This window comes from Mustelus asterias, unplaced genomic scaffold (genome assembly GCF_964213995.1).
Source record: "Mustelus asterias unplaced genomic scaffold, sMusAst1.hap1.1 HAP1_SCAFFOLD_1629, whole genome shotgun sequence".
NCBI classification, from domain to species: domain Eukaryota; kingdom Metazoa; phylum Chordata; class Chondrichthyes; order Carcharhiniformes; family Triakidae; genus Mustelus; species Mustelus asterias.
The window spans coordinates 9,442-34,639 of NW_027591574.1; the positions used below are offsets into that span (position 1 = coordinate 9,442).

General features: G+C 46.3%; 1 protein-coding gene across 1 annotated transcript in view; it reads left to right on the forward strand.

Annotated features, from left to right (window-relative positions):
• Positions 1-8,754: 8,754 nt before the first annotated feature.
• LOC144488521 (uncharacterized) overlaps positions 8,755-25,198 on the forward strand; it is a 54,517-nt gene continuing 38,073 nt past the window's right edge. The window contains exons 1-2 of the mRNA XM_078206570.1: positions 8,755-8,942; positions 18,526-18,584. Of these exons, the coding sequence (XP_078062696.1) occupies positions 8,855-8,942; positions 18,526-18,584 (147 nt within the window). The 5' untranslated portion in view covers positions 8,755-8,854. The remainder of the gene's footprint in view (positions 8,943-18,525; positions 18,585-25,198) is intronic.

Below are 25,198 nucleotides of genomic sequence, written 5' to 3' on the forward strand. Positions count from 1 at the left end.
GCCCACGTCAACCATGTTATTATCGTGGGCAGCATATTGGGTCAGTTGACTTGTTAACCAACTCAATTGACCTTGATTATTTATTTAAGTATGGCAGGGTGGGCTTCCGGTTCTGGTGCCCACCCATCCCCTGTATTATGGGGGGGGGGTGACCTCAGGGTGGGTGAGAAGGTGGTACGCTGGGCACGCGCCCTATTTTAAGCAACACCCCCTACCACTGCCTGAAATCACGCCTGGCTAGGACATGTAAAATGCAACCCAACTGCTTTTGCATTCTGATTTCATTTTAATATTAAAAAGAAAGCAACTTAGGAAGGCGTAGCATAATTAGCAATAAATATAAATGCATATGAGTCAGTCTTGTTGAAATTAAAATTCGGATTTTGTAATTATGAATCATGCTTTATTGTCTATTGTCCATACACATTTCACAATGACATCGTTACCTTTTACAAAAAATGAACTAATGACATTGTATACAGCCAAAGGATTAATGCACACCATTCAAAACTTTCTGGTGGATATTTTGTTTTGCTTCATGGAAGGTGGGGGACAATGAAATAATTTGCACCCCTCGCATGTAAATTTAATAAGGCTTCGCTGCAATAATGGCTTCAATATCATTGCTTTGTGTAAACATTTTTGACAATCTGATGATCGGACTTGTTTTGTACGTTTCTTTTCACGCTCACATTTCTAACAATGTATATTCAATCACAAACTTCCAGAATCTAATCTCTAATCCGACGCCTTTTGCACCAAATGGGCATGCTTCCAGAAGTACAGTGGTCTGACTACTAGCACATTGATGTAAATGTTTTAGAGACAGTAAAAATGTTGGTTTCGAGGATGTCGAAAGCACCTTCTTTAATTATGAACAATAGTGATTCAGATAGGTATTGTAACTTGTGAAGCGTTTTTGAAAGTATAATTTTGTATGAGCAACGTGGACTTCATTATTTACACAATCTTGCGTACGAACTTCATTCTCTTTATTGTCAGTGTTTTTGTCAGCTATTGAAACAAAATTACTCTAGTGAGGAATTCTAATTATTCTATGTTCATTACATTCAAAATATGGCTTTTAGAGCAATGTAGATCAAGATTGTCATGTTAGACTTTCAATGGGTTGGGCTGGTGGGATTTGTGAAGCCTCATATTTTTACTTCCGCTGTGGTTAGTCAATTATCTAATAACAATACTGCGATTTGTCTGAGCCAAATAAACCTGATTCCTATAGCCAATAATATCTGCCTGAATCACTTGTAAATAATTGGGAGAGGTGATTTGTTATTACTCAGATTCTCGGAGAAATTAATAATTCCATTCTTTTGAGGACCTTGCACAAAGCATTTATTACTCAAGCAAAATGTAGACCATATGACAAGCATAGAAGTTCACAACATACACTGCCCAAAATCATGCGACCTATTTATAATCTAACTACTGTCTAATTGATAATTAATTGTGTCTCATCATAGAATCCCTACAGTGCAGAAAGAGGCCTTTTAGCCCATCGAGTCTGCACCGACTCTCTGACAGAGTGTCTTACCCAGGCCCTCTCCTCGCCCTATCCCCTTAACCCCACATATTTACCATGCCCAATCCACTTGACCTACACATCTTGGAGCTCTAAGAAGCAATTTAGCATGGTCAATCCGCCTAACCTGCACATCTTTGAACTTTTGTTCATTATGTTTAGGAAATAGGATTTGAGAGTAGTGATGGGAGCTGAATTCATAATCTAAAGGGCTTTGAGGCATTTCAGGTAAGTTTCAGCTTTAGCTTTGAAGAAGTATGTGATATTTAAAGCACAATGAAAGAGCAGCAAGATTTGGGGTGGACAAATAGTATGGGTTGAAATGCAGCATTTTGCAGCAAGGCTCTTGCAAAAGACATATTATAGATTAAGTGAGTGGGGAAAATTGGCAGAAGGATTTCGAGGTGGACAAGTGTAAAGTAATATTTGCACTTTGGATCTGAGAAAAATAATTTCTTAATGATGGCAGTCTATGAGTTGTGGAGGCATAAATGGTTTTAGATGCAAATCACTTGAAGCTGGTGCACAGATTCAAATAATCAAGAAAGGATAAGGCAAGGGATTTGCAACTCAAAGATGAGAGTGACACTTCAGTTTTACAGAGCCTTTGCTAGTCACCGTGGACAGGATCTTTGGATCATGTTGAAGTTGGGAATGGAGGCAAGCAAGGCCTGAAAATACTGGGATTCCAGCATGCTAATTTCTCAACCACCTCTCGGTGCCGTCCACAAGGCAGGCAACTAATTAGACTTATTAAGAACCTCACTAAAGTTAGGTAAAGGAGGCTGATTGCGATTTTCTAGTCAGCATCTAAGTTGCCCAATGCGGTTAGGCAACTTAACTGCTTGGAGATGGGCATCCAGCAGCAAGCTGGGATACTGGCTCTTCAGCCAGGCCTCCAAGCTTTCTCTTCCTGTTTGAATGGGTGCAGCCAAAGATGACCCTGTCGATGAATTTTCCCCATCCTCCTCTCCACAGCGGGGGCCTGGCTGCTTTCTTCATTTTTTAAATTTAAACTTTTAAAACATTGACAGAGAGTACCTTCATTTGAAGCACCCTCTCAGTTACTTACCACGAATTGCAGTGGGTGCTCGTCTAAAGCTGGAAGGCCTTTAACCCTCCAGCGTCGAGTGCCTGCCTGTCACCCTTAATTGTAACGGGAACATATCTCCATGCTAATTAAATGGACGTCCGAGTCAAAATGGGCGGCACGGTAGCACAGTGGTTAGCACTGCTGCTTCACTGCTGCTTCACAGCTCCAGGGTCCCGGGTTCGATTCCCGGCTCGGGTCACTGTCTGTGTGGAGTTTGCACATTCTCCTCGTGTCTGCGTGGGTTTCCTCCGGGTGCTCCGGTTTCCTCCCACAGTCCAAAGATGTGCGGGTTAGGTTGATTGGTCAGGTTAAAAATTGCCCCTTAGAGTCCTGGGATGCATAGGTTAGAGGGATTAGTGGGTAAATATGTGGGGGTAGGGCCTGGGTGAGATTGTGGTCGGTGCAGACTCGATGGGCCGAATGGCCTCCTTCTGCACTGTAGGGTTTCTATGATTCTATGAAAATCCCAGTATGTCACTGTTTGCACCCGGGAACGGGTTTAGGACCTAGAAACAAACCTGGCGCCCGTTTTCTATTCACAAAGCAATAATTCAGCACCATCTGGAGTAGTGTTCAGTTTCAGACATCAAATGTTAGGAAAAAGATATTGGCCTTGGAAGAGATATTGCACACAAGTCACCAGAATGTTATCATCATTTTAAAGGTTACATAAACTTGCCTTCTGATACCTTTAGTGTAGAAGGCTGAAGGGTGCTAATCAAGGTGTTTAAAATGAGGGATTCAATGAGGAACATAGAGAGAAATTGTTACCTATGGTCGGGGAATCTGGGCCAAGTGGCCATTTAGGAGAAGATGAGGAGACATTTTTCCCCAGAAAGGATACTGCAAATCTGGAACTCACTCAAAAGGCTGGAGAAGCTGGGTCATTTGATGTTCTGAAGAGGAAGCTAAATAGATTTTTGTTTGTTGAAGATATCGACGGTTATGGGACAAAAGGTTAATGGGGTGCAGCTCAGTCATGATTTAATAGAACGTGAATAGGGTCAAGGGGCAGAATGAACTGCTTCTGGTCCTATCATCAACTTGCTATGTGATACAATTGTTCACTGATTCTTTATATTATACTATTTTCTCCTACATCTGTATCTGGGTTCTGCAGATGCCGTGCAGTATTCAGCCTTTCCACAGCTTTCTGCAAATGTGGTCTATTGCTATTTAATGGGGGGGGAGATGTAACATAGTGGCTTCTACACGTTTGCCTCATGCTGGAGAGCACTTGCGTTGTCAGACAACAATCCGAGAATAAGAATCTCTTCACCACTTGCCAGCAAAACCTGTTTTTATGACTTAACGTTGTTAATTTTGGCTCGTCACTTTTTTGCTTAGCTTTCTACCTTCCCTATTCCCTACAGCCTTTGGAAAGACAGACAAAGTTTTAAAGCAGTGATCATTTTTAAAATTAAAAAAATACCCCCCGTATGGCCTCATATCTTTAAATTTTCCATTTGTCCTTCAGGGTGTCTCCTATCATATGGTCATTGAATGTCATTGATGGCACAGATTTCCTTTCTGAAAGTCCATTATAGTGCTCAGAATAGAAGGAACCACAGTGACGTTTTGTGACTCTGCACATTCCTATTCCAAGTAAGGGAGGATCAAATGTATTGGTGTTAAAATATGTAGGTTCTCATCAATGGCAGTGCTGTGCATTTTTTATGACTCCTGAAACATCAAATCCATCAAGTTATTTCATAAAGAGGAACAGCCGGAAATATTAGCAGAGTCTGGATTATTAATGGAAAACCTGTTTGAAAACACATCAATTGGGGAGTCTTTTAAAAGTAGAGGAGTGATTTACATTAGGACTTGCAAAGGGCAAAAGTAGATCAAGGTTCCACTACCAGTTGTGAAACAGCAGAAAGGAGTACCCAAGTAAAGAGAGGACTGCAGAATATAAAGGAGAATGTGGAGGTAGAATGGTGCAATCATGAAGAATTTATCAATGAATTCGGTGCATTGGTTGACAGGAGACCCAAGACAGGCAGCAGAGATTTAGACAAGTTAGAGATTGTGCAAGACTGAAGGTGGATAAGTCAGCAAGGAAAGTGTTGAATGAATTGAAAATAATAATGAAAATATGATTAAATGTTTCAATAGCCATGACAATAAGGTAGAAGTGGAATGGTTGATGGGATAGTTGAGAGAGATGATTTTTGGTAATGATGAAATACAGTGTTCTATTACTCTATTTCCTTATGGCTTAAACAAACAGTGGTGTCTGAATGCATCAGGGCAAGAACCTGAGTGTTTCTTATAGACATTAGACTGGGCACAATTCACCCAGGGAAGATTCTGGCACATCCACTTGTTTTGAAAGTGTTTTAAAATGGTTGTTGTAAGGCTGACCTGGTAGAAGCGAGTATATTGGAGTTCAACAGACAAAAATGGAAAACCAGCATCAGAAAAAGTCTCTACGGGTTAATATAATAAAGCTATCAATCATATTGGATTTCAGTTGTATATCTGACAACAGTTTGTCACTCTTTGCCTTAAATTGAACTGTTTGTGGGTTTTAAACTGCTTTGTCCTTAAGGTTTCACAGTAAATGACATTTGGAAGTGAATCTGAAAAGCCTTTTTTTGTGGGTTTCTGTTTTGTTTTGAATTGTGACTCCATTTTTGCCAGTTTCTTACCTTTTTTTGCTTCAAGCAGATTTCTCTGAATCATATGCATCCTTGTTGCAGAGAATTTTTATGAAGCAGATCAGTTTTACTCAAAATGAAAGTAGACTCAGCAATAAGTATATCCTAACAAGGAGAACAAAAATAAATTGTACTGCAAATGCAAATGATGCAGTAGTTCTGTATTATGGTAATCTTTCCAACACACCATCTAAATTGGGGACTGGTTCAAAATATTTTCTATTTTTAAGCCCATGGTGTCTGACAACATTAACCAATTTGTAAAAACATGAGGAGCCCTGGAAATGTTTAACCAATACTTTGCAATGCCTATCATGTCCCTGGAAATTGCAAACCAACATCACAATGGTAGGGATTAAGGACCATCCTGCCTATTCTTCTCAATAAGCACCCTGATGACATACCCATGGAAGTGTGTTTTTCCTCCTATATTTGTTTTGTCATAGTAAAGTCATGTTCTGTTGGGATTCTTGGTTGTTGATACTCAATGGTTTCCTGGCAGCCTTATCAGAAAATGAATAATCATTACACTCTGAAAGTGCTAACTCAATGGAGAATGAATTGAACATAACAAGCAGTGGTTGCAATGAAGTGCAACTTTAAAGTTTTAAACTAAAGTATTTATCCCCCTTCATAAACTCGAAACACCCATAATGTTCTAAGCTTTCTGCAAGATAAAATATGATCAAGTGTCAGAAACATAATAATTTAAATTATATTTTAGATGAATGTAACAAGGGATTTTTTTCTTTTAAAACTTAATACTTTTAGTCACAGACGGATGACATATTTTGAAACTCGAGTGTTGCTAAGATGCAAGCAATGACTGGTCATTTTCTGTAGCCTGAAGTGTTTTTGCATTGCAAATTTCTAAATGCATATGAAGAATGTAGAATAATAGCAACTGGATCATGAGCATAGTCTGTAGTTGTGTTTGTTTTTAGACAGTATATGTCACAATACTGTAATTATGAACATCAAACTAAATGATGGTGAACAGCAGGCTTGCATGTATATTGTTCATAAAATATTTGCTAGATTAGTTCAGGCATGCAGTGAAACTATGATTGCTTAGAATAGTTAAGAGATGCCAATATCCTGAACAATTCAACTTTGTAGATGAATGAAAAGAGAATATTGAAACATAAAAAATGCATGTACGACAAACAGCCTGTTACATTTACTGTATAAAAGTCAACCAGTATGTGGGGTAACACTAGGTGCTTCGCCGACATGATGGGTTAAATGACCTCTTTCTGTGCTGTGAACGTTGTATGATTCTATGTTGCATAGATTTTGATATCCTTGATGTTTTAGAATATAATTCAAGCAAGTGAGCAGAAAAAATGGTGGTCCAATTAACTCCTAGAGTACCAAAGTATTGTTTGAGGCGAAAAAGGATATGTTTTAGGCTTGATGTATTCTGTGATTACATGCATTTCCTATTCAGATAGATCTATAAGAAATATGAAAATTGCTGATAGGAAACACAAGCCACTAAGAATTTTACATAGGAATCAAGGGGTAATTTCTAGAACGGTTTTCCACTTGTCCGCCATAGTTTTGGTGAAAGAACTATTTGATCAGGGGTTCCAAGACATTTCTACTAAAGCTAGTGAACAAACTAGAAAACTCTTATGGAAATTTATTTTCTTTCTGTTTATCAGCATTAAATTCAACGCAACCTGAATGATTTGGAAGAAGGTGTAACTGGTGTTATCAGCAAGTTTGCGGATGACACGAAGATGCCTGGACTTGCAGATAGCGATGAGCATTGTCAGGCAATACAGCAGGATATAGAGAGGCTGGAAAATTGGGCGGAGAGGTGGCAGATGGAATTTAATCCGGATAAATGCGAACTGATGCATTTTGGAAGAAATAAATGGCAGAGCCATCAAGAGTATAGAAACACAGAGGGACCTAGGTGTGCAAGTCCACAAATCCTTGAAGGTGGCAACACAGGTGGAGAAGGTGGTGAAGAAGGCATATGGTATGCTTGCCTTCATAGGACGGGGTTTAGAGTATAAAAGCTGGAGTCTGATGATGCAGCTGTAGAGAACGTTGGTTAGGCCACATTTGGAGTACTGCATCCAGTTCTGGTCGCCGCACTACCAGAAGGACATGGAGGCGTTAGAGTGCAGAGAAGGCTTACCAGGATGTTGCCTGGTATGGAGGGTCGTAGCTATGAGGAGAGATTGGGTAAACTGGGGTTGTTCTCCCTGGAAAGATGGAAAATGAGGGGAGATCTAATAGAGGTGTACAAGATTATGAAGGGGATAGATAGGGTGAACGGTGAGAAGCTTTTTCCCAGATCAGAAGTGACGATCACGAGGGGTCACGGGCTCAAGGTGAGAGGGGCGAAGTATAACTCCGATATTAGAGGGATGTTTTTTTACACAGAGGGTGGTGGGGGCCTGGAATGCGCTGCCAAGTAGGGTGGTGGAGGCAGACACGCTGACATTGTTTAAGACTTACCTGGATAGTCACATGAGCAGCCTGGGAATGGAGGGATACAAACGATTGGTCTAGTTGGACCCAGGAGCAGCATAGGCTTGGAGGGCCGAAGGGCCTGTTTCCTGTGCTGTACTATTCTTTGTTCTTTGAATAGTTTGAAGTTGTTGAATAGATTAAATTAATCCGGCTGCATGGAAAAGCCACTTAAACTGAACTTTCTAGACTGACAGATATTCTTATAGGATTGATAGTCCGCCTGACAGTAGATTACACTAAGTTTCCTTGAGTATTTCAAACGTTCACAATATGATTTTAAAAATGGAATAAAAATGTTCTTGTGGGTAAGATGGGCATTTCAACTGAACCCATTAATGGAATAATTGAAGCTTAGCCACAGAAATTTCTGAATTTTAACATTGTGTAGATAACCAGATATTTAAGCAAGGCTTATTCCAGGCCTTAAAGTAATGCTTACTTCAAATTAGTTTTCTTAAATTTTTCTACACGCGGCAACAAGTATTGCAACCAGTTGCAATGTAAGGGTGTGGCAAAAATACCATTTCTATCCTACTATCCTACTACATTTGCATTTCCTGGTTTGGTTCATGCTAAGTTCGAGTATTCACGGTTTATAGAAGTGTAGCATTTTGCTGCTGAAATGTTGAAGTCTGTCCATTTAAGGCTGCAAGGTGATATTGCCTTGTGTTCTTGAAACCAAAGATCTGGTCAGTTGTAAATCAGGCTTGATTTTGTTGGAGCTTGCCCTGCAGACTTTCTCTCTCGCTCTTTGGTTTGAACAGGTTTGGTCCTGTTATGTAACTGGATATGCGACCTGGTAATATGACAAAGAGCAGGATGCAGCTGGGAAGGATGGGACCAATAATATATACTCAAATAATAAAAATTAAGGATTGAGAAAGAAACCAAGATATGTCAGAGTAGGAAAAATTATGAAATAGAGGCAAATTGGATGCAGAAAAAGTAGAGAGGGAGAGAAAGATTGGGTTAAGAGAGAAGGGGAAAGATAAAGACAAAGGAAAAACGTAAATAAATCAAACTTAATACTTCTGATTTTAAAAGCCTTTAACAATAAATTTATAAGTTATGGAAATTAGATTGCATAGTTTCGGTTGTTCTCTTTCAGGGGTGGAGAGGTTGCTTGGCAATGATCATTTGAAAGATACTTACGCTGGTAAGTGCCAGCCCTGACTTTCTGCCATGAGTTTAATTGGCAATAAATGCTGAACTACAACAACTTCATGAAACTCTCAGGAGGCTTGAAAGTGTGCGCAGTCACTGGTGAAGCTAACAGTAGAGTTGTACATGTTATCCAGCAACTTATCATGATTCACTGCTCCTACGGCATTTCTTTCTCGCAAGTGCTGATTCATACATTAAGAATGGTAAGCACCATTTGAACTTATTGTTATTTTTGACAGCAAGTTCTGGTCCTAAGATAACAAGATCTGATTATTAAGTTAACAGAGACTGAGGTTATGAAGTCCAATTGTTGAAGTAAACAGAAGCTGATGTGAGTAAACTTACTATGGAATTTGGAAGCTATTCATCAGTTTTGGCACTTAACAAATTTGTTTTGCGTTCTTAGCAAAGTGTCTAAATACTAAACAAGCAGCAGGTAGGTTACGACAGGGTTTTTCCCATGCCTCTCTCGTAACTTAAGTGGAAAAGAATGAGATAGAGAATCTGGTGAACTGGTGCAACAACAATAATCTCTCCCTCACTGTCAACAAAACGAAGGAGATAGTCATCGACTTCAGGAAGCGTAAAGGAGAATATGCCCTTGTCTACATCAATGGGGACAAAGTAGAAAGGGACGAGAACTTCAAGTTTTTAGGTGTCCAGATCACCAATAACCTGTCCTGGTCCCCCCCCATGCCGACACTATAGTTAAGAAAGCCTCTACTTTCTCAGAAGACTAAGGAAATTTGGCATGTCAGCTATGACTCTCACCAACTTTTACCGATGCGCCATAGAAAGCATTCTTTCTGGTTGTATCACAGATTGGTATGGCTCCTGCTCTGCCCAAGACTGCAAGGAACTACAAAAGGTTGTGAATTTGGCCCAATCCATCATGCAAACCAGCCTCCCATCCATTGACTCTATTTACACTTCCCGCTGCCTTGGCAAAGCAGCCAGCATAATTTAAGGACCCCACATACCCCAGATATTCTCTCTTCTACCTTCTTCCGTCGGGAAAAAGATACAAAAGTCTGAGGTCACGTACCAACCAACTCGAGAACAGCTTCTTCCCTGCTGCTGTCAGACTTTTGAATGGGCCTACCTCGCATTAAGTTGATCTTTCTCTACACCCTCGCTATGACTGTAACACTACATTCTGCACTCTCTTTCCTTCTCTATGAACGGTATGCTTTGTCTGTATAGTGCGCAAGAAACAATACTTTTCACTGTATGTTAATACATGTGACAATAATGAATCAAATCAAAAAGCAATTTACACTGGTGTTCTGGTATTTCTACACAGCTTCCACCAAAGTTATGCAAATTAATTCCCATCATTTTTAATGTAGTAATAGTCAAACTCTGACATTGTGCATAGTAAGTTGAAGGATGTTTACTACTAACAGATATCTTCTGGTACTACATGAGGCGAATTACCAGATATGGAATTATCACGATCAGTCAAAATAAGTCGATTTTGATTTTTATTGAATAGTATTTCAAAATTTCTACTTGTTTTCAGGAATTCAATAAGAATTAAAACAACTTGCCTTTAAATGGCACAGTTAATGTAGTTAAACATCCCAATGACATGGAGGTCACCAAACAAAATTTGACACCAAATTACACGAGGCTTTCTTACAACAACTGTCCAAAGGGAATAGGTTAAGGCCTGATGGCTGAAAGCATGGCCACCAATGGCTTGTGCAACTAGGTAAGAAGTCTCACAACACCAGGTTAAAGTCCAACAGGTTTATTTGGTAGCAAATACCATAAGCTTTCGGAGCGCTGCTCCTTCATCAGATAGAGTGGAAATGTGCTCTCAAACAGGGCACAGAGACCCAAGATCAAGTTGCAGAATACTGATTAGAAAGCGAATCCCTACAGCAAATCCCTACAGGGATTCGCATTCTAATCAGTATTCTGTAACTTGATTTTGTGTCTTTGTGCCCTGTTTGAGAGCAGATTTCCACTCCATCTGACGAAGGAGCAGCGCTCCGAAAGCTTATGGTATTTGCTACCAAATAAACCTGTTGGACTTTAACCTGGTGTTGTGAGACTTCTTACTGTGTTCACCCCAGTCCAACGCCGGCATCTCCACATCTTGCGCAACTAGGACATAGAGTTAAAGTAATTTGCAAAAGGATTAGAGAAGTTGAGGGCAGATATATTTCACCCAGAGGGCGGGGGATGGTGGTTCTGGTTCTGGTTCTAGAACTCGCTGCTTGACAGGGTAGAAGAGACAGAAATCCTTGTCATATTTACAAAGTACTTGGATATGCAAAATGGGAGAGATGTTGTAAACCTCCAAAACCTCATTTTGAACCATTTGGGAGAGGAAAAATCATTCCACCTTTTAGTAAAACCTAAATCTGGCATAGAAGTGCAAGTGTTCTTACCCACTCTATCACTCCGTTTTCTCTTCTGTCTGAAGTTCTTAAGTTTGAAGATTGAGATGTCCTCATTTTTGAAGTTATTTTTCTGAATTTGCACTATTTACCCCAGTCTACATTTCAAGCACGGAGGAGAAGCTGGATGAGTGATCTGCTGTTCTGAATTTGATAATTGATAGGAGCAACAAGGGGGAATGTCTGCTCCCAATTACTCCCCTTCCTCCCTTCATCTCTTTATCAATGGAAAGGCATCTAGTTTTTCCTTGTGCCTTTAACTCTTTCTGGAAATTTCCCATTAGGTTTTACAGTGCACTTTTGTATATTTTATTTTCATTACAGAGATCAACCTTTATTGCAGTACAGTGCGTTACAATACCCCAAGGTGCTCTGTCAAATAAATAAAGATCAGTTCATCAACATAAGTTTCCACTATTGCAACAATTGTAAATTGCCGCAGGATTTCTGATATGCTTCTTAAGTATAAGAAAAGGCAATTGGATTTGTTATTTCTTAAGTTATTTAAATATTTAGACACTTGGCCTGCTGCTTTTTCTGCTTCCAGCTTTCTCTTCTGCCAATTGGGGAACTACTTGGCATCTGACCAACAAATTCTTGAGGTAGAACTGAAATCCGTACGAATCCGTACTCAATTCGTTGATGCAACAGATGTTCATTGGTTTGCCTTGTAAAAATGTCTTTGTTAGTTGCAGCAAACTGAATGTTGTGTTATGCAGCATAGTCATTTCAAACATATTATCTATCTTGACTGAGACAAAATGAGTTTGCTGATATAAATGAGAAACACCAGGTAAAATGATTGAAAGGGTAAAAATAAATGAAATTTGTACATATTGGAAGTAGGACAAACCTCACGTATAGTGTAGTAAAAACCTAACATAGCTAAAAAGCGTAAGAGATATCAAACCTATCTAGGGCATGATAAACCTTTGTCTAGCATTAATTATTAAGTTAATGGAAAATGTTTTGTACTAAATAGTTTGTAGAGAGTGTACTTTTTTCTTTATATCAAAACACTAAATTTCATAAACTGTTTCGTAACTTGAAATATGCCTTGTGGAAGAATGCAGGGAAAGCACGTGTAAGCTATGTTTTGCTTATGAAGAAAATTGTGGAATGTGTTGTTTTAAAATTTATTGAGAAGCATAAAAGCATGATTTGATGCTACTGAAAGATTTCCTGCACTTTTTAAAATTAATTTCTGTGGTGTCGCTGGCAAGACCACCATTGATTGCCTATTTCTAATTGCCCTTGAGACATTCGTGGTGAGTCACCTTCTTAAATTCTGTAGTTCATGTGAGGGAGGTGTACCCACACCGGTGTTAGGTAGGGAGTTCCAGGAATTTGACCCAGCAATAATGAAATAACCACAATATATTTCCAAGCCAAAATTGGAGGGGAACTTGTAGGTGTTCAGGATCCCATGGACCAGATTTTCACTACTGAGGCGGGTAGCTTGGTTTCAGAGGCCCCATTAGATCCAAAGTTTGCTCTGGAAAGACAGGGTGGGATTGAGTAAGGGCAGCCAACTCCGATAGCAGATCCTGGGCACCAGGGGTGAGTACTGAGGCGGGCTGATTAGAAGGCCTGCCTTGGTTCTCTTGGATTTGATCCGAGTTCTTAGGCCCTCTATTACTCACCCTCTCAAACTCCTCATGCCATCTCCATGCCAACTCATGCGCCCCAGCTGCCCTCCACACCCCCTCATACGCTCATGCTCCTCACCCACCACCCTGCCTCACATCTGCCCATGACACCTCCATAGTCATTCACCCAGTATCCATCATGGGCAAACATCAGGAGCCATATGGAGATGAACAAAATCAACTTTTAATAATCTAATACAGTTCTTACTCCTACATACTTAATTGGGAGATTTTGATTTTAAACCTCCTCAAATCTTGAGCACAGTTCTATTCAGAACCCACATCGAAGGCAGCTAATCTTTCATAGCCTCTTTACATTGTCAATCAAACTGAATTCGGAACTCTGTGCAGAGAGAACTATAATTTTTGAAACTCAGCCAAACATTCATAATTACATAATAGCCTTTTGGGGGAATGTCAACAAAGAACTGTACTGAAATTGCATGACCAGATGGGTTTTTTTTCTAATCAAAATCAAAATGGTCTAGCAGAGCTTTTTTTAATTTTCACTGACAACTTCAGCCTGTATTGTTTTAAGTTTAAAGTGCAGGAAATTTAAAAACTTCAGATCATGGCGCTTAAGCAGACATCATCCACCCTCCAAGAGCATTTACATCAACTCTATCAGACGTGACTCCCACAATGTGGGTTAAGACCCTTGCAACAGCCAAAATGGAGCCAGTTTGAAATCAATACTAAGTGGCCCAGCTGAGTTTGAATTTATCACCTGTGTGAATTACACCCTGCCCCCTCCCCACACTGGCAAAAATTTGATCTGTTGGAAATGGGAGCAGATCTTCCACATCTGGGTCCTGCTTGCCATTTTTAAAAGTCCACAAAATCTTCCCAACTTAACAAAATTCCGATCCCATGTGCCTACTGCCCTTCTAGCAGGTAAAGGTCATAAGCTTGGAAGCTGCTTTAATGAAACCTTGGAAAGTTGTTGCAGCAACCTCACAATGGTGGTGGAGGTGAGTGAATGTTTAAAGTGTTGGATGTGATGCCAATCAAGCTCGCTGCTTTGTCCTGGATGGTCATCAAGGTTCTTGAGTTTTGGAGCTGCAGTCACCCAGGCAAGTGGAAAGTCTTCCATCACATTTATAGATGGTGAACAGCTTAGGGGAATCAGGAGGTGAGTTACTTGTCACAGAATTCTCCGTCTCCTATCTGCTCTTGTAGCCACAATATTATACCAATTTTCCGCTGCTTGTAAGATAATTTTAATGGCAAATGTTTATGTTCAGAGGGGAGACAGTGGTATAGTAGTATTGTCACTGGACTAGCAACCCAGAGACCCAGGGCATGATCTAGAGACCCGAGTTAAAATCCCACCATGGTGAAATCTGAATTCAATAAACATTTGGAATTATAAGTTTAATGATGATCATGATGACCATTGTTGATTGTCGTAAAAACAATCTGGTTCACTAACGTGGAAATCTGCCATCCTTACCTGGTCTGGCCTATGTGTGACTCCAGATCCACAGCAATGTGGTTGATTCTCAAAATAGCCTCTTAAAATAGAAGACAGTTAAGAATGGGCAATAAATGCTGGCCCAGCCAGCGACACCCACACCCCGTAAATGAATTTTTTAAAAATTGTTTTTTTGCATTTTCCATTCTATTAACATTATCTTGCTTTAATACTTCAAGTGTATTTCGGTTTTTGCAAGTTGAATAGCTAACTTGAAATGTGTTACAACGTTGTAGTACGATTCAAGAAGCCTGATTACATCATGAACCACAAAAGGTTTCAAAACTTCATCTCAACACTGATGTTGTGCCATTACTTTGTGGGCCACTATCTAATCCAACTCTTGTTTAATATATATATAAAATATTTCATTTTGCCGTTAGGATTTTTATCTTCCACTCTTCACCGACTTGCAGTTTTGACATTTGGGTCTGCACATGGTGAATCAGCACCACGTGACAGGAAAAATAGTAGTAGTTTTGTTGTTCCTTTGTATGTTTTTTTTAAAATAGGCTAGTAATTACCCAATTTACAGCAGAAGATTCACGTTGTTTACATTTGATGACATTAAGTTGGTTCTATCAGCTAATCAGTTGATTTACAGTCACTTGTATACCCCAGGTGGGCTAAACTTGAAGATTAAAGGGAAAGAGGGAAAATTGACAAACTTTCCATTTGTAACCTATTCTGCATAGAAAAGACAAGTTAAAACGTGCATTGATGTGCCTCTTAAGAGGAGGTCTTCATTGTTCTGCATGCAAAGGCAAAGCACTATGAAAGTGTGCCATATTGGGTATCCCTGTTTGGAAAAAAAACCTGCTGGATGAGATTCAGTGAGTCAGCCAGCTGGGAATGCATTCTGTGCAAATCAGCCCACTTTGTAATCATCAATGCTAATTCCTCTATCTACCTCATAGGCAGCTGAAAATTTCAAGTCCCAGTAGGGACTCAATGTGACGGCTTTCCCCAAGGCAGTTTTCTTTTTGAAAGGTTTTCAAGCTGACTATTGAGAATGGTGGCAGCTGGGGAGGCATGGTGGCAGAGTGGTTAGCACTGCTGCCTCTCAGCTCCAGTGACCTGGGTTCGAGTCCTGGCTTGGGTCACTATCTGCGTGGGTTTCCTTTGGGTGCTCCAGTTTCCTCCCACAGTCCAAAGATGTGTGGGTTAGGTTGATTGGCCATGCCAAATTGCCCCTTAGTGTCCCAGGATGTGTAGATTAGAGGGATTAGCGAGGTAAATGTGTGGGGTTGTGGGAATAGGGCCTGGGGTGGGGTTATTGTCGGTGTAGACTCGTTGGGCTGAATGACCTCCTCCTGCATTGTAGGGTTTCTACGATTTCTATTAAGCTAACATCCAGCACAATCAAAACATTCATCACTTGTATTTTAATCATATTTCTGGCAGTGGTTCAACGAATGACTATTTGTACTTCAAAGCGCATCTAATGTTCAGTATTGTTTGTGCTGTCACTATTTACATTTGGAAGGCTATCTTTTCCCTGTATCATCAACTCATGTTTAAAAGCTGTGTTTTGATTCGAGTCTGTGGAATTCTCTACTCAGAGAAATGGAGGCAGTTTCATTTAATATTTTAAGGCTGAGTTAGATAGATTCTTGATTGACAAGGAAGTCAAAGGTTATAGGGTATAGATAGGAAAGTAAACTTGAGGCCACATTCTGATTTGTTAAAGTCTTATCAAATGGCTGAGTGGGCTCAAGGGGCCAAATGGCCTACTCTTAATTGGTATGTTTCAATGGAATCCCCCTTTGAGAATGGGACATTCTTTTTCTTTGCTCTTTCATGTTATTTTATATTCTCTACCTCTTCCCCCATCTCTACCTGTGCTCCCCACCCCCCTTCAAAACCACTGAGATGCTTATAGGCCAGAAACTGACCGAGTGGAAATTGCAGGTGCAATTCTGTGTCCTTCCATAATATCAGGAGCACTGAAAATAAATGTGCCCATGTTATTCAGTTACTGGGCAGAAACTAGGCTATGAACTAGTTATCAAAGGTTGCATTGGAAATAATTGAGGCTTTCTGTATCTAATTTATAATTTTGCAAACAAAAGTTTTAAGTTCTCGCCCCATTATAAATTTTATCTAAGCCGGTTGGATTTTGCCCACTATCCGATCATAGAATAAGCAAGAGCTAAAGCGTTAAAAATTAGGCTGATCAAACAAATGTATCTGAATAACACTTCCATTGACGAGAAGTTTGTCTCTAAGTTGTCCATTTTACGTTTTCTTTGAGTTCTGGTAAAAACATTTTTACTGCTCTCAAGTACGTGGTGAGAAAAATGCCTAACGTGTTAAAATTCTGATTAGCATTGTTATTTTAAAAGCCACTTCAGGTATTGCTGCAACGCTGAACTGGTGTTATAGAAAAATAACTTGCCCTCTGGTACATTTATTTCTTGCTGCTCTAACCCAAAGTGCAACGTCTCTGGATTCAAGAATACGATTCAAGTGTTTTTCTGCCAAAAGGATTGTTTGAATTTGGAATATATTGAAAGCCTTCCAGAGATTTCCCCGGGAATTATAGACCGGTGAGTCTCACTTCTGTTGTCGGCAAGATGTTGGAAAAAATTATAAGGGATAGGATTTATAGTTATTTGGAGAGTAATGAATTGATAGGTGATAGTCAGCATGGTTTTGTGGCAGGTAGGTCGTGCCTTACTAACCTTATTGAGTTTTTTGAGAAAGTGACCAAGGAGGTGGATGGGGGCAAGGCAGTGGACGTGATATATATGGATTTTAGTAAGGCGTTTGATAAGGTTCACCATGGTAGGCTTCTGCAGAAAATGCAGATGTATGGGATTGGGGGTGATCTAGGAAATTGGATCAGGAATTGGCTAGCGGATAGGAAACAGAGGGTGGTGGTTGATAGTAAATATTCATCATGGAGTGCGGTTACAAGTGGTGTACCTCAGGGATCTGTTTTGGGGCCACTGCTGTTTGTAATATTTATTAATGACCTGGATGAGGGTATAATTGGGTGGATTAGCAAATTTGCTGATGACACCAAAGTCGGTGGTGTGGTAGACAGTGAGGAAGGGTGTCGTAGTTTGCAGGAAGACTTAGACAGGTTGCAATGTTGGGCCGAGAGGTGGCGGATGGAGTTTAATGCGGAGAAGTGTGAGGTAATTCACTTTGGTAGGAATAACAGATGTGTTGAGTATAGGGCTAACGGGAGGACTTTGAATAGTGTGGAGGAGCAGAGGGATCTAGGTGTATGTGTACATAGATCCCTGAAAGTTGGGAATCAAGTAGATAAGGTTGTTAAGAAGGCATATGGTGTCTTGGCGTTTATTGGTAGGGGGATTGAATTTAGGAGTCGTAGCGTTATGTTGCTACTGTACACAACTCTGGTGCGGCCGCACTTGGAGTACTGTGTGCAGTTCTGGTCCCCACATTACAGGAAGGATGTGGAGGCTTTGGAGAAGGTGCAGAGGAGGTTTACCAGGATGTTGCCTGGTATGGAGGGGAGATCCTATGAGGAGAGGCTGAGTGAGTTGGGATTGTTTTCGCTGGAAAGGCGGCGGCTAAGAGGGGATCTTATTGAAACATATAAGATGATTAGAGGATTAGATAGGGTGGATAGTGATAGCCTTTTTCCTCTGATGGAGAAATCCAGCACGAGGGGGCATGGCTTTAAATTGAGGGGGGGTAGTTACAGGACCGATGTCAGGGGTAGGTTCTTTACCCAGAGAGTGGTGAGGGATTGGAATGCCCTACCAGCATCAGTTGTAAATGCGCCTAGTTTGGGGGCGTTTAAGAGAGCCGTAGATAGATTCATGGACGATAAGAAATTGGTTTAGGTTGGAGGGTCACTTTTTTTTTTTTTTTTTTTTTTTTTTTTTTTTTTTTTTTTTTTTTTTTTTTTTTGTTTGTAACTGGTCGGTGCAACATCGTGGGCCGAAGGGCCTGTTCTGCGCTGTAATGTTCTATGTTCTATGTTCTATGCCTGTTTATTGAGCAAAAAAACACAACTTTATTCTTTTCACCTAAACATATGATTGATTTCAATCTTCCCTTTGTTAGGTGGATTCAGTCCTGTGGGTCATCGTTTTAGCAGACCTCCATCAGTCAAGCTCGAGAAGGTATGAACTATAATTCTACCAGTTTCCAAATTTGCCAAAGAGTAATCTCATAATTTCATCTCAAAATCATGGAATGGTTACAGCTCGAAAGGAGATCATTCGCCCATACTGTCATGTCCATACCCATCTCCTTTAAGAGCAAGTCCAGCTTCCTGTAGCCCTGTGAATTTTTTCTCCAATTCTTCTTGAAAGCCACAATGGAATCCACCTCTACCACATTTTCAGGCAATGTATTCCAGATCCTAATTTGTTTTTCCTTATGTTGCTTCTGGATTTTTTGTCAGTCACCTTGAGTCAATACCCTCTGGTTCTTGATCCATCCACCAATGTGAACAGTTTCTCCCGATCGACTCTGTCAAGACCCCATCATAATTTTGAATTCCTCTATTAAATTTCCCCATGACTTTCTCTTTTAAGGAGAACAACCCCAACTTCTCCAATATATCCATGTAAATGAAGTCTCTCATCCATGAACCATGAAATCTTTTCTGCACCCTCTCTAAATCCTGCACATTGTTCCTAAAGTGTGGTGCCCAGAATTGGACGTGGCACTTCAGTTGAGCCAAACCTGTGTTTTGCAAAGGTTTGTCATAATTTACTTAACTTCAGTCCTCTTTAACAAGTTTTAGCCTATTTGGTATCTCCACTACCTCCTCTTTTATTATGACTTTGGTAATATTTTCTTCCTTGGTAAAGACAGATGCAAATTATTCATGTAGTACCTCAGCCTATGGTTTAGACGCCAATATGGACCACAGGCTCTGGTCCCAGCCCCCGGAGCGCTGAGCCCCCGGAGCGCTGAGCCCCCGGAGCGCTGAGCCCCCGGAGCGCTGAGCCCCCGGAGCGCTGAGCCCCCGGAGTGCTTAGCCCCCAGAGTGCTGAGCCGCTGCTCAGTAATATCCTTGACACTAACACCAATGAAGCAACATTCTATCCTAGAATCTTATCTTCCGCTGGAGAAACAGGAGTCTGTTCCCCTAATTATAAAACCTTCTACAACAGTTGCTTTCCCAATCTTCATAGAATCACAGAATCCCCACAGTGCAGAAGAGACCATTTGGCCCTGGATTCTGCACCGACTCTCTGACAGAATATTTTATCCAGGCCCAATCCCTGTAACCCCCCCACATTTCCCATGGCTAATCCATCTAATCTACACGTTTTGGGACACTAAGGGGTAATTTAACATGGTCAATCCACTTAACCTGCACATCTTTGGACTGTGGGAGGAAACCGGAGCACCCGGAGGAAACCCATGCAGACATGGGGAGAACATGCAAACTCCACAGTCCCCCAGGGCCAGAATTGAATCCGGGTCCCTGGCGCAGTGAGGCAGCAGTGCTAACCACTGTGCCACTGTGCTACCTTCCTCCAACCCCCTTGTACAGTTGACAGCGAGTGCCATGGACTTGATTCTGGCTGTACTCCTTCAAAAAGACTTGTCCAATATTTTGGTCACATGTGAGGGGACCACATTTCAAAATTTTTCTCACTCAAGTGGCTGAGGAGCAAATTTCAGAAAGATAAAGTTTCACGTTGCATTATGAATTTAAGAAAGAGCTATCAAGAGAAACAGACTCTCACACTGCCCCTCTCTCTCCTCAATCTCTCTCGAACTCTCTCTCACCTTCGAACTTTCTCCCTCTCCCTCGATCTCACTCCCTCTCCCTCGATCCCTGGATCCCACTCCCTGGATCCCACTCCCTGGATCCCACTCCCTGGATCCCACTCCCTGGATCCCACTCCCTGGATCCCACTCCCTGGATCCCACTCCCTGGATCCCACTCCCTGGATCCCACTCCCTGGATCCCACTCCCTGGATCCCACTCCCTGGATCCCACTCCCTGGATCCCTCTCCCTGGATCCCTCTCCCTGGATCCCTCTCCCTGGATCCCTCCCCCTGGATCCCTCCCCCTGGATCCCTCCCCCTGGATCCCTCCCCCTGGATCCCTCCCCCTGGATCCCTCCCCCTGGATCCCTCCCCCTGGATCCCTCCCCCTGGATCCCTCCCCCTGGATCCCTCCCCCTGGATCCCTCCCCCTGGATCCCTCCCCCTGGATCCCTCTCCCAGGATCCCTCTCCCTGGATCCCTCTCCCTGGATCCCTCTCCCTGGATCCCTCTCCCTGGATCCCTCTCCCTGGATCCCTCTCCCTGGATCCCTCTCCCTGGATCCCTCTCCCTGGATCCCTCTCCCTGGATCCCTCTCCCTGGATCCCCTCTCCCTGGATCCCTCTCCCTGGATCCCTCTCCCCCGCGCTCCCTCTCCCCCGCGCGCCCTCTCCCCCGCGCGCCCTCTCCCCCGCGCGCGCCCTCTCCCTCTCACGCGCCCTCTCCCCCTCGCGCTCCCTCCCCCCCTCGAGCTCCCTCCCCCCCTCGCGCTCCTCCCCCCTCGCGCTCCCTCCCCCCCCTCGCGCTCCCTCCCCCCCCTCGCGCTCCCTCCCCCCCTCGCGCTCCCTCCCCCCCCTCGCGCTCCCTCCCCCCCCCTCGCGCTCCCTCCCCCCCCTCGCGCTCCCTCCCCCCCCTCGCGCTCCCTCCCCCCCTCGCGCTCCCTCCCACCCCCTCGCGCTCCCTCCCCCCCCTCGCTCTCCCTCCCCCCCCCTCGCGCTCCCTCCCCCCCCCCTCGCGCTCCCTCCCCCCCCTCGCGCTCCCTCCCCCCCCTCGCGCTCCCTCCCCCCCTCGCGCTCCCTCCCCCCCCTCGCGCTCCCTCCCCCCTCGCGCTCCCTCCCCCCCCTCGCGCTCCCTCCCCCCCCTCGCGCTCCCTCCCCCCCCTCGCGCTCCCTCCCCCCCCTCGCGCTCCCTCCCCCCCTCGCGCTCCCTCCCCCCCCCTCGCGCTCCCTCCCCCCCCTCGCGCTCCCTCCCCCCCTTCGCGCTCCCTCCCCCCCTCGCGCTCCCTCCCCCCCTCGCGCTCCCTCCCCCCCCTCGCGCTCCCTCCCCCCCCTCGCGCTCCCTCCCCCCCTCGCGCTCCCTCCCCCCCCTCGCGCTCCCTCCCCCCCCTCGCGCTCCCCTCCCCCCCTCGCGCTCCCCTCCCCCCCCTCGCGCTCCCTCCCCCCTCTCGCGCTCCCTCCCCCCCCTCGCGCTCCCTCCCCCCCCTCGCGCTCCCTCCCCCCCCCTCGCGCTCCCTCCCCCCCCTCGCGCTCCCTCCCCCCCTCGCGCTCCCTCCCCCCCTCGCGCTCCCTCCCCCCCGCGCTCCCTCCCCCCCTCGCTCCCTCCCCCCTCGCGCTCCCTCCCCCCCCCTCGCGCTCCCTCCCCCCCCTCGCGCTCCCTCCCCCCCCTCGCGCTCCCTCCCCCCCCCCTCGCGCTCCCTCCCCCCTCGCGCTCCCTCCCCCCCCTCGCGCTCCCTCCCCCCCCTCGCGCTCCCTCCCCCCCCTCGCGCTCCCTCCCCCCCCTCGCGCTCCCTCCGCCCCCTCGCGCTCCCTCCCCCCCTCGCGCTCCCTCCCCCCCCTCGCGCTCCCTCCCCCCCCTCGCGCTCCCTCCCCCCCCTCGCGCTCCCTCCCCCCCCTCGCGCTCCCTCCCCCCCCTCGCGCTCCCTCCCCCCCCTCGCGCTCCCTCCCCCCCCTCGCGCTCCCTCCCCCCCCTCGCGCTCCCTCCCCCCCCTCGCGCTCCCTCCCCCCCCTCGCGCTCCCTCCCCCCCCTCGCGCTCCCTCCCCCCCCTCGCGCTCCCTCCCCCCCCTCGCGCTCCCTCCCCCCCCTCGCGCTCCCTCCCCCCCTCGCGCTCCCTCCCCCCCCTCGCGCTCCCTCCCCCCCCTCGCGCTCCCTCCCCCCCCTCGCGCTCCCTCCCCCCCCTCGCGCTCCCTCCCCCCCCTCGCGCTCCCTCCCCCCCCTCGCGCTCCCTCCCCCCCCTCGCGCTCCCTCCCCCCCCTCGCGCTCCCTCCCCCCCCTCGCGCTCCCTCCCCCCCCTCGCGCTCCCACCCCCCCCTCGCGCTCCCTCCCCCCCCTCGCGCTCCCTCCCCCCCCTCGCGCTCCCTCCCCCCCCTCGCGCTCCCTCCCCCCCCTCGCGCTCCCTCCCCCCCCTCGCGCTCCCTCCCCCCCCTCGCGCTCCCTCCCCCCCTCGCGCTCCCTCCCCCCCCTCGCGCTCCCTCCCCCCCCTCGCGCTCCCTCCCCCCCCTCGCGCTCCCTCCCCCCCCTCGCGCTCCCTCCCCCCCCTCGCGCTCCCTCCCCCCCCTCGCGCTCCCTCCCCCCCCTCGCGCTCCCTCCCCCCCCTCGCGCTCCCTCCCCCCCCTCGCGCTCCCTCCCCCCCCTCGCGCTCCCTCCCCCCCCTCGCGCTCCCTCCCCCCCCTCGCGCTCCCTCCCCCCCTCGCGCTCCCTCCCCCCCCTCGCGCTCCCTCCCCCCCCTCGCGCTCCCTCCCCCCCCTCGCGCTCCCTCCCCCCCCTCGCGCTCCCTCCCCCCCCTCGCGCTCCCTCCCCCCCCTCGCGCTCCCTCTTCCCCCTCGCGCTCCCTCCCCCCCCTCGCGCTCCCTCCCCCCCTCGCGCTCCCTCCCCCCCTCGCGCTCCCTCCCCCCCTCGCGCACCCTCCCCCCCCTCGCGCTCCCTCCCCCCCCTCGCGCTCCCTCCCCCCCTCGCGCTCCCTCCCCCCCTCGCGCTCCCTCCCCCCCTCGCGCTCCCTCCCCCCCTCGCGCTCCCTCCCCCCCCTCGCGCTCCCTCCCCCCCCCTCGCGCTCCCTCCCCCCCCCTCGCGCTCCCTCCCCCCCCTCGCGCTCCCTCCCCCCCCTCGCGCTCCCTCGCGCTCCCTCCCCCCCCTCGCGCTCCCTCCCCCCCCTCGCGCTCCCTCCCCCCTCGCGCTCCCTCCCCCCCCTCGCGCTCCCTCCCCCCCCTCGCGCTCCCTCCCCCCCCTCGCGCTCCCTCCCCCCCCTCGCGCTCCCTCCCCCCCCTCGCGCTCCCTCCCCCCCCTCGCGCTCCCTCCCCCCCTCGCGCTCCCTCCCCCCCCTCGCGCTCCCTCCCCCCCCTCGCGCTCCCTCCCCCCCCTCGCGCTCCCACCCCCCCCTCGCGCTCCCTCCCCCCCCTCCCTCCCCCCCCTCGCGCTCCCTCCCCCCCTCGCGCTCCCTCCCCCCCTCGCGCTCCCTCCCCCCCCCTCGCGCCCCTCCCCCCCCCTCGCGCCCCTTCCCCTCCCCCCCTCGCGCCCCTTCCCCCCCCCTCGCGCCCCTCCCCCCCCTCGCGCCCTCTTAAATAATTTTTTTTTATTTCTTCCAAGGTGGGAAACTTCTCATTTTCTTCCGTTATACTGTATCTGCCAAATTCCTGTCCATTCTCTTATCTCTGTCTAGTTGCTGACTCTCTCTTTCCTCCTCCAAACCTCGCTCCCCTCTTTATCTCCGCATTGTTATCAAATTTGGCTGCAATGTACTCGATCCCCAGTTGTGACCCCAGTGCTGATCCCTGCTGTACTCCACCAATTACAGCTTGCCAACCTGAAAATGGCTCTTTTATTCCAGCTCTCTGTTTGCTGTTAGTTCGCCAATCCTCGATCCATACTCATATCTCAAGCCTTCCCCCAGCACCATGAGCTCTTAATTTATGTAATAACCTTTTATGTGGCACCTTATTAAATGTGCTTTGGAAATCCGACCACACTATATCAACTTTATCCACCTTGTTGTTACATCTTCATAAACCTCTCATAAGTTGGTCGAACACACTTTCCCTTTCACAAAACCATGTTGACTCTGCCTGATTGTATTATAATTTTCTGAATGCCCCACCTCTTTAATAATAGATTCAAGCATTTTCCCAATGGCAGGTGTTATATTAACTGGCCAATAGTTTCTGCTTTCCATCTCCCTCCTTGCTTGAACAGAGGTGTTACGTTTCTGATTTTCCAAACCACTGGGACCTTTCTAGATTCCAGAGAAGCTAAAAAAAAAATGCTCAATGAGAGATGTGGTTGTTAAGAAACCAGCATTATTGCCCCTCTTGGAGCTGACACAAAGCTCCCATCTTAACTTGGGAAGCGAACCAAAACCTGACCTGAGCAGGATGAAGCCCAGACTTTTCTAACTTGAGCCCAATCTAGAATCATCCCAAAATCATTAGGAAGCAAAAGCTGACCAGTGATTGGGAATTGAATCTCAGACATCAGGACATTGCCATTGGTGACCAAACAAAATAATACAAGCTTTTATGCCAAAGAAAAACTGCAATAACCTATTTCTCACTCATGATCAAAGTTTAATGGAATAAAGATGTGCAGGTTAGGTGATTGGCCATGCTAAATTGCCCTTTAGTGTCAGGGGGGTTAGCAGTGTAAATATGTGGGGTTACGGGGATAGGGCCTGGGTGGGATTGTTGTCAATGCAAGCTCAATGGACCCAAAGGCCTCTTTCTGTACTGTAGGGATTCGATGATTCTATGTGGATTGGTTACACTATATAAATATATATACTATACTGCTATACCCTATTATACTCCTTATACACCTATGACTGTGTGTCCAAATTCCCCTCCAATTCAATTTTCAAGTTTGCTGACGACACCACCATAATGGGTTGGATCTCAAACAATGACGAGGCAGAGTACAGGAATGAGATAGAGAATCTGGTGAACTGGTGCGGCGACAATAATCTCTCCCTTAATGTCAACAAAACGAAGGAGATTGTCATCGACTTCAGGAAGCGTAAAGG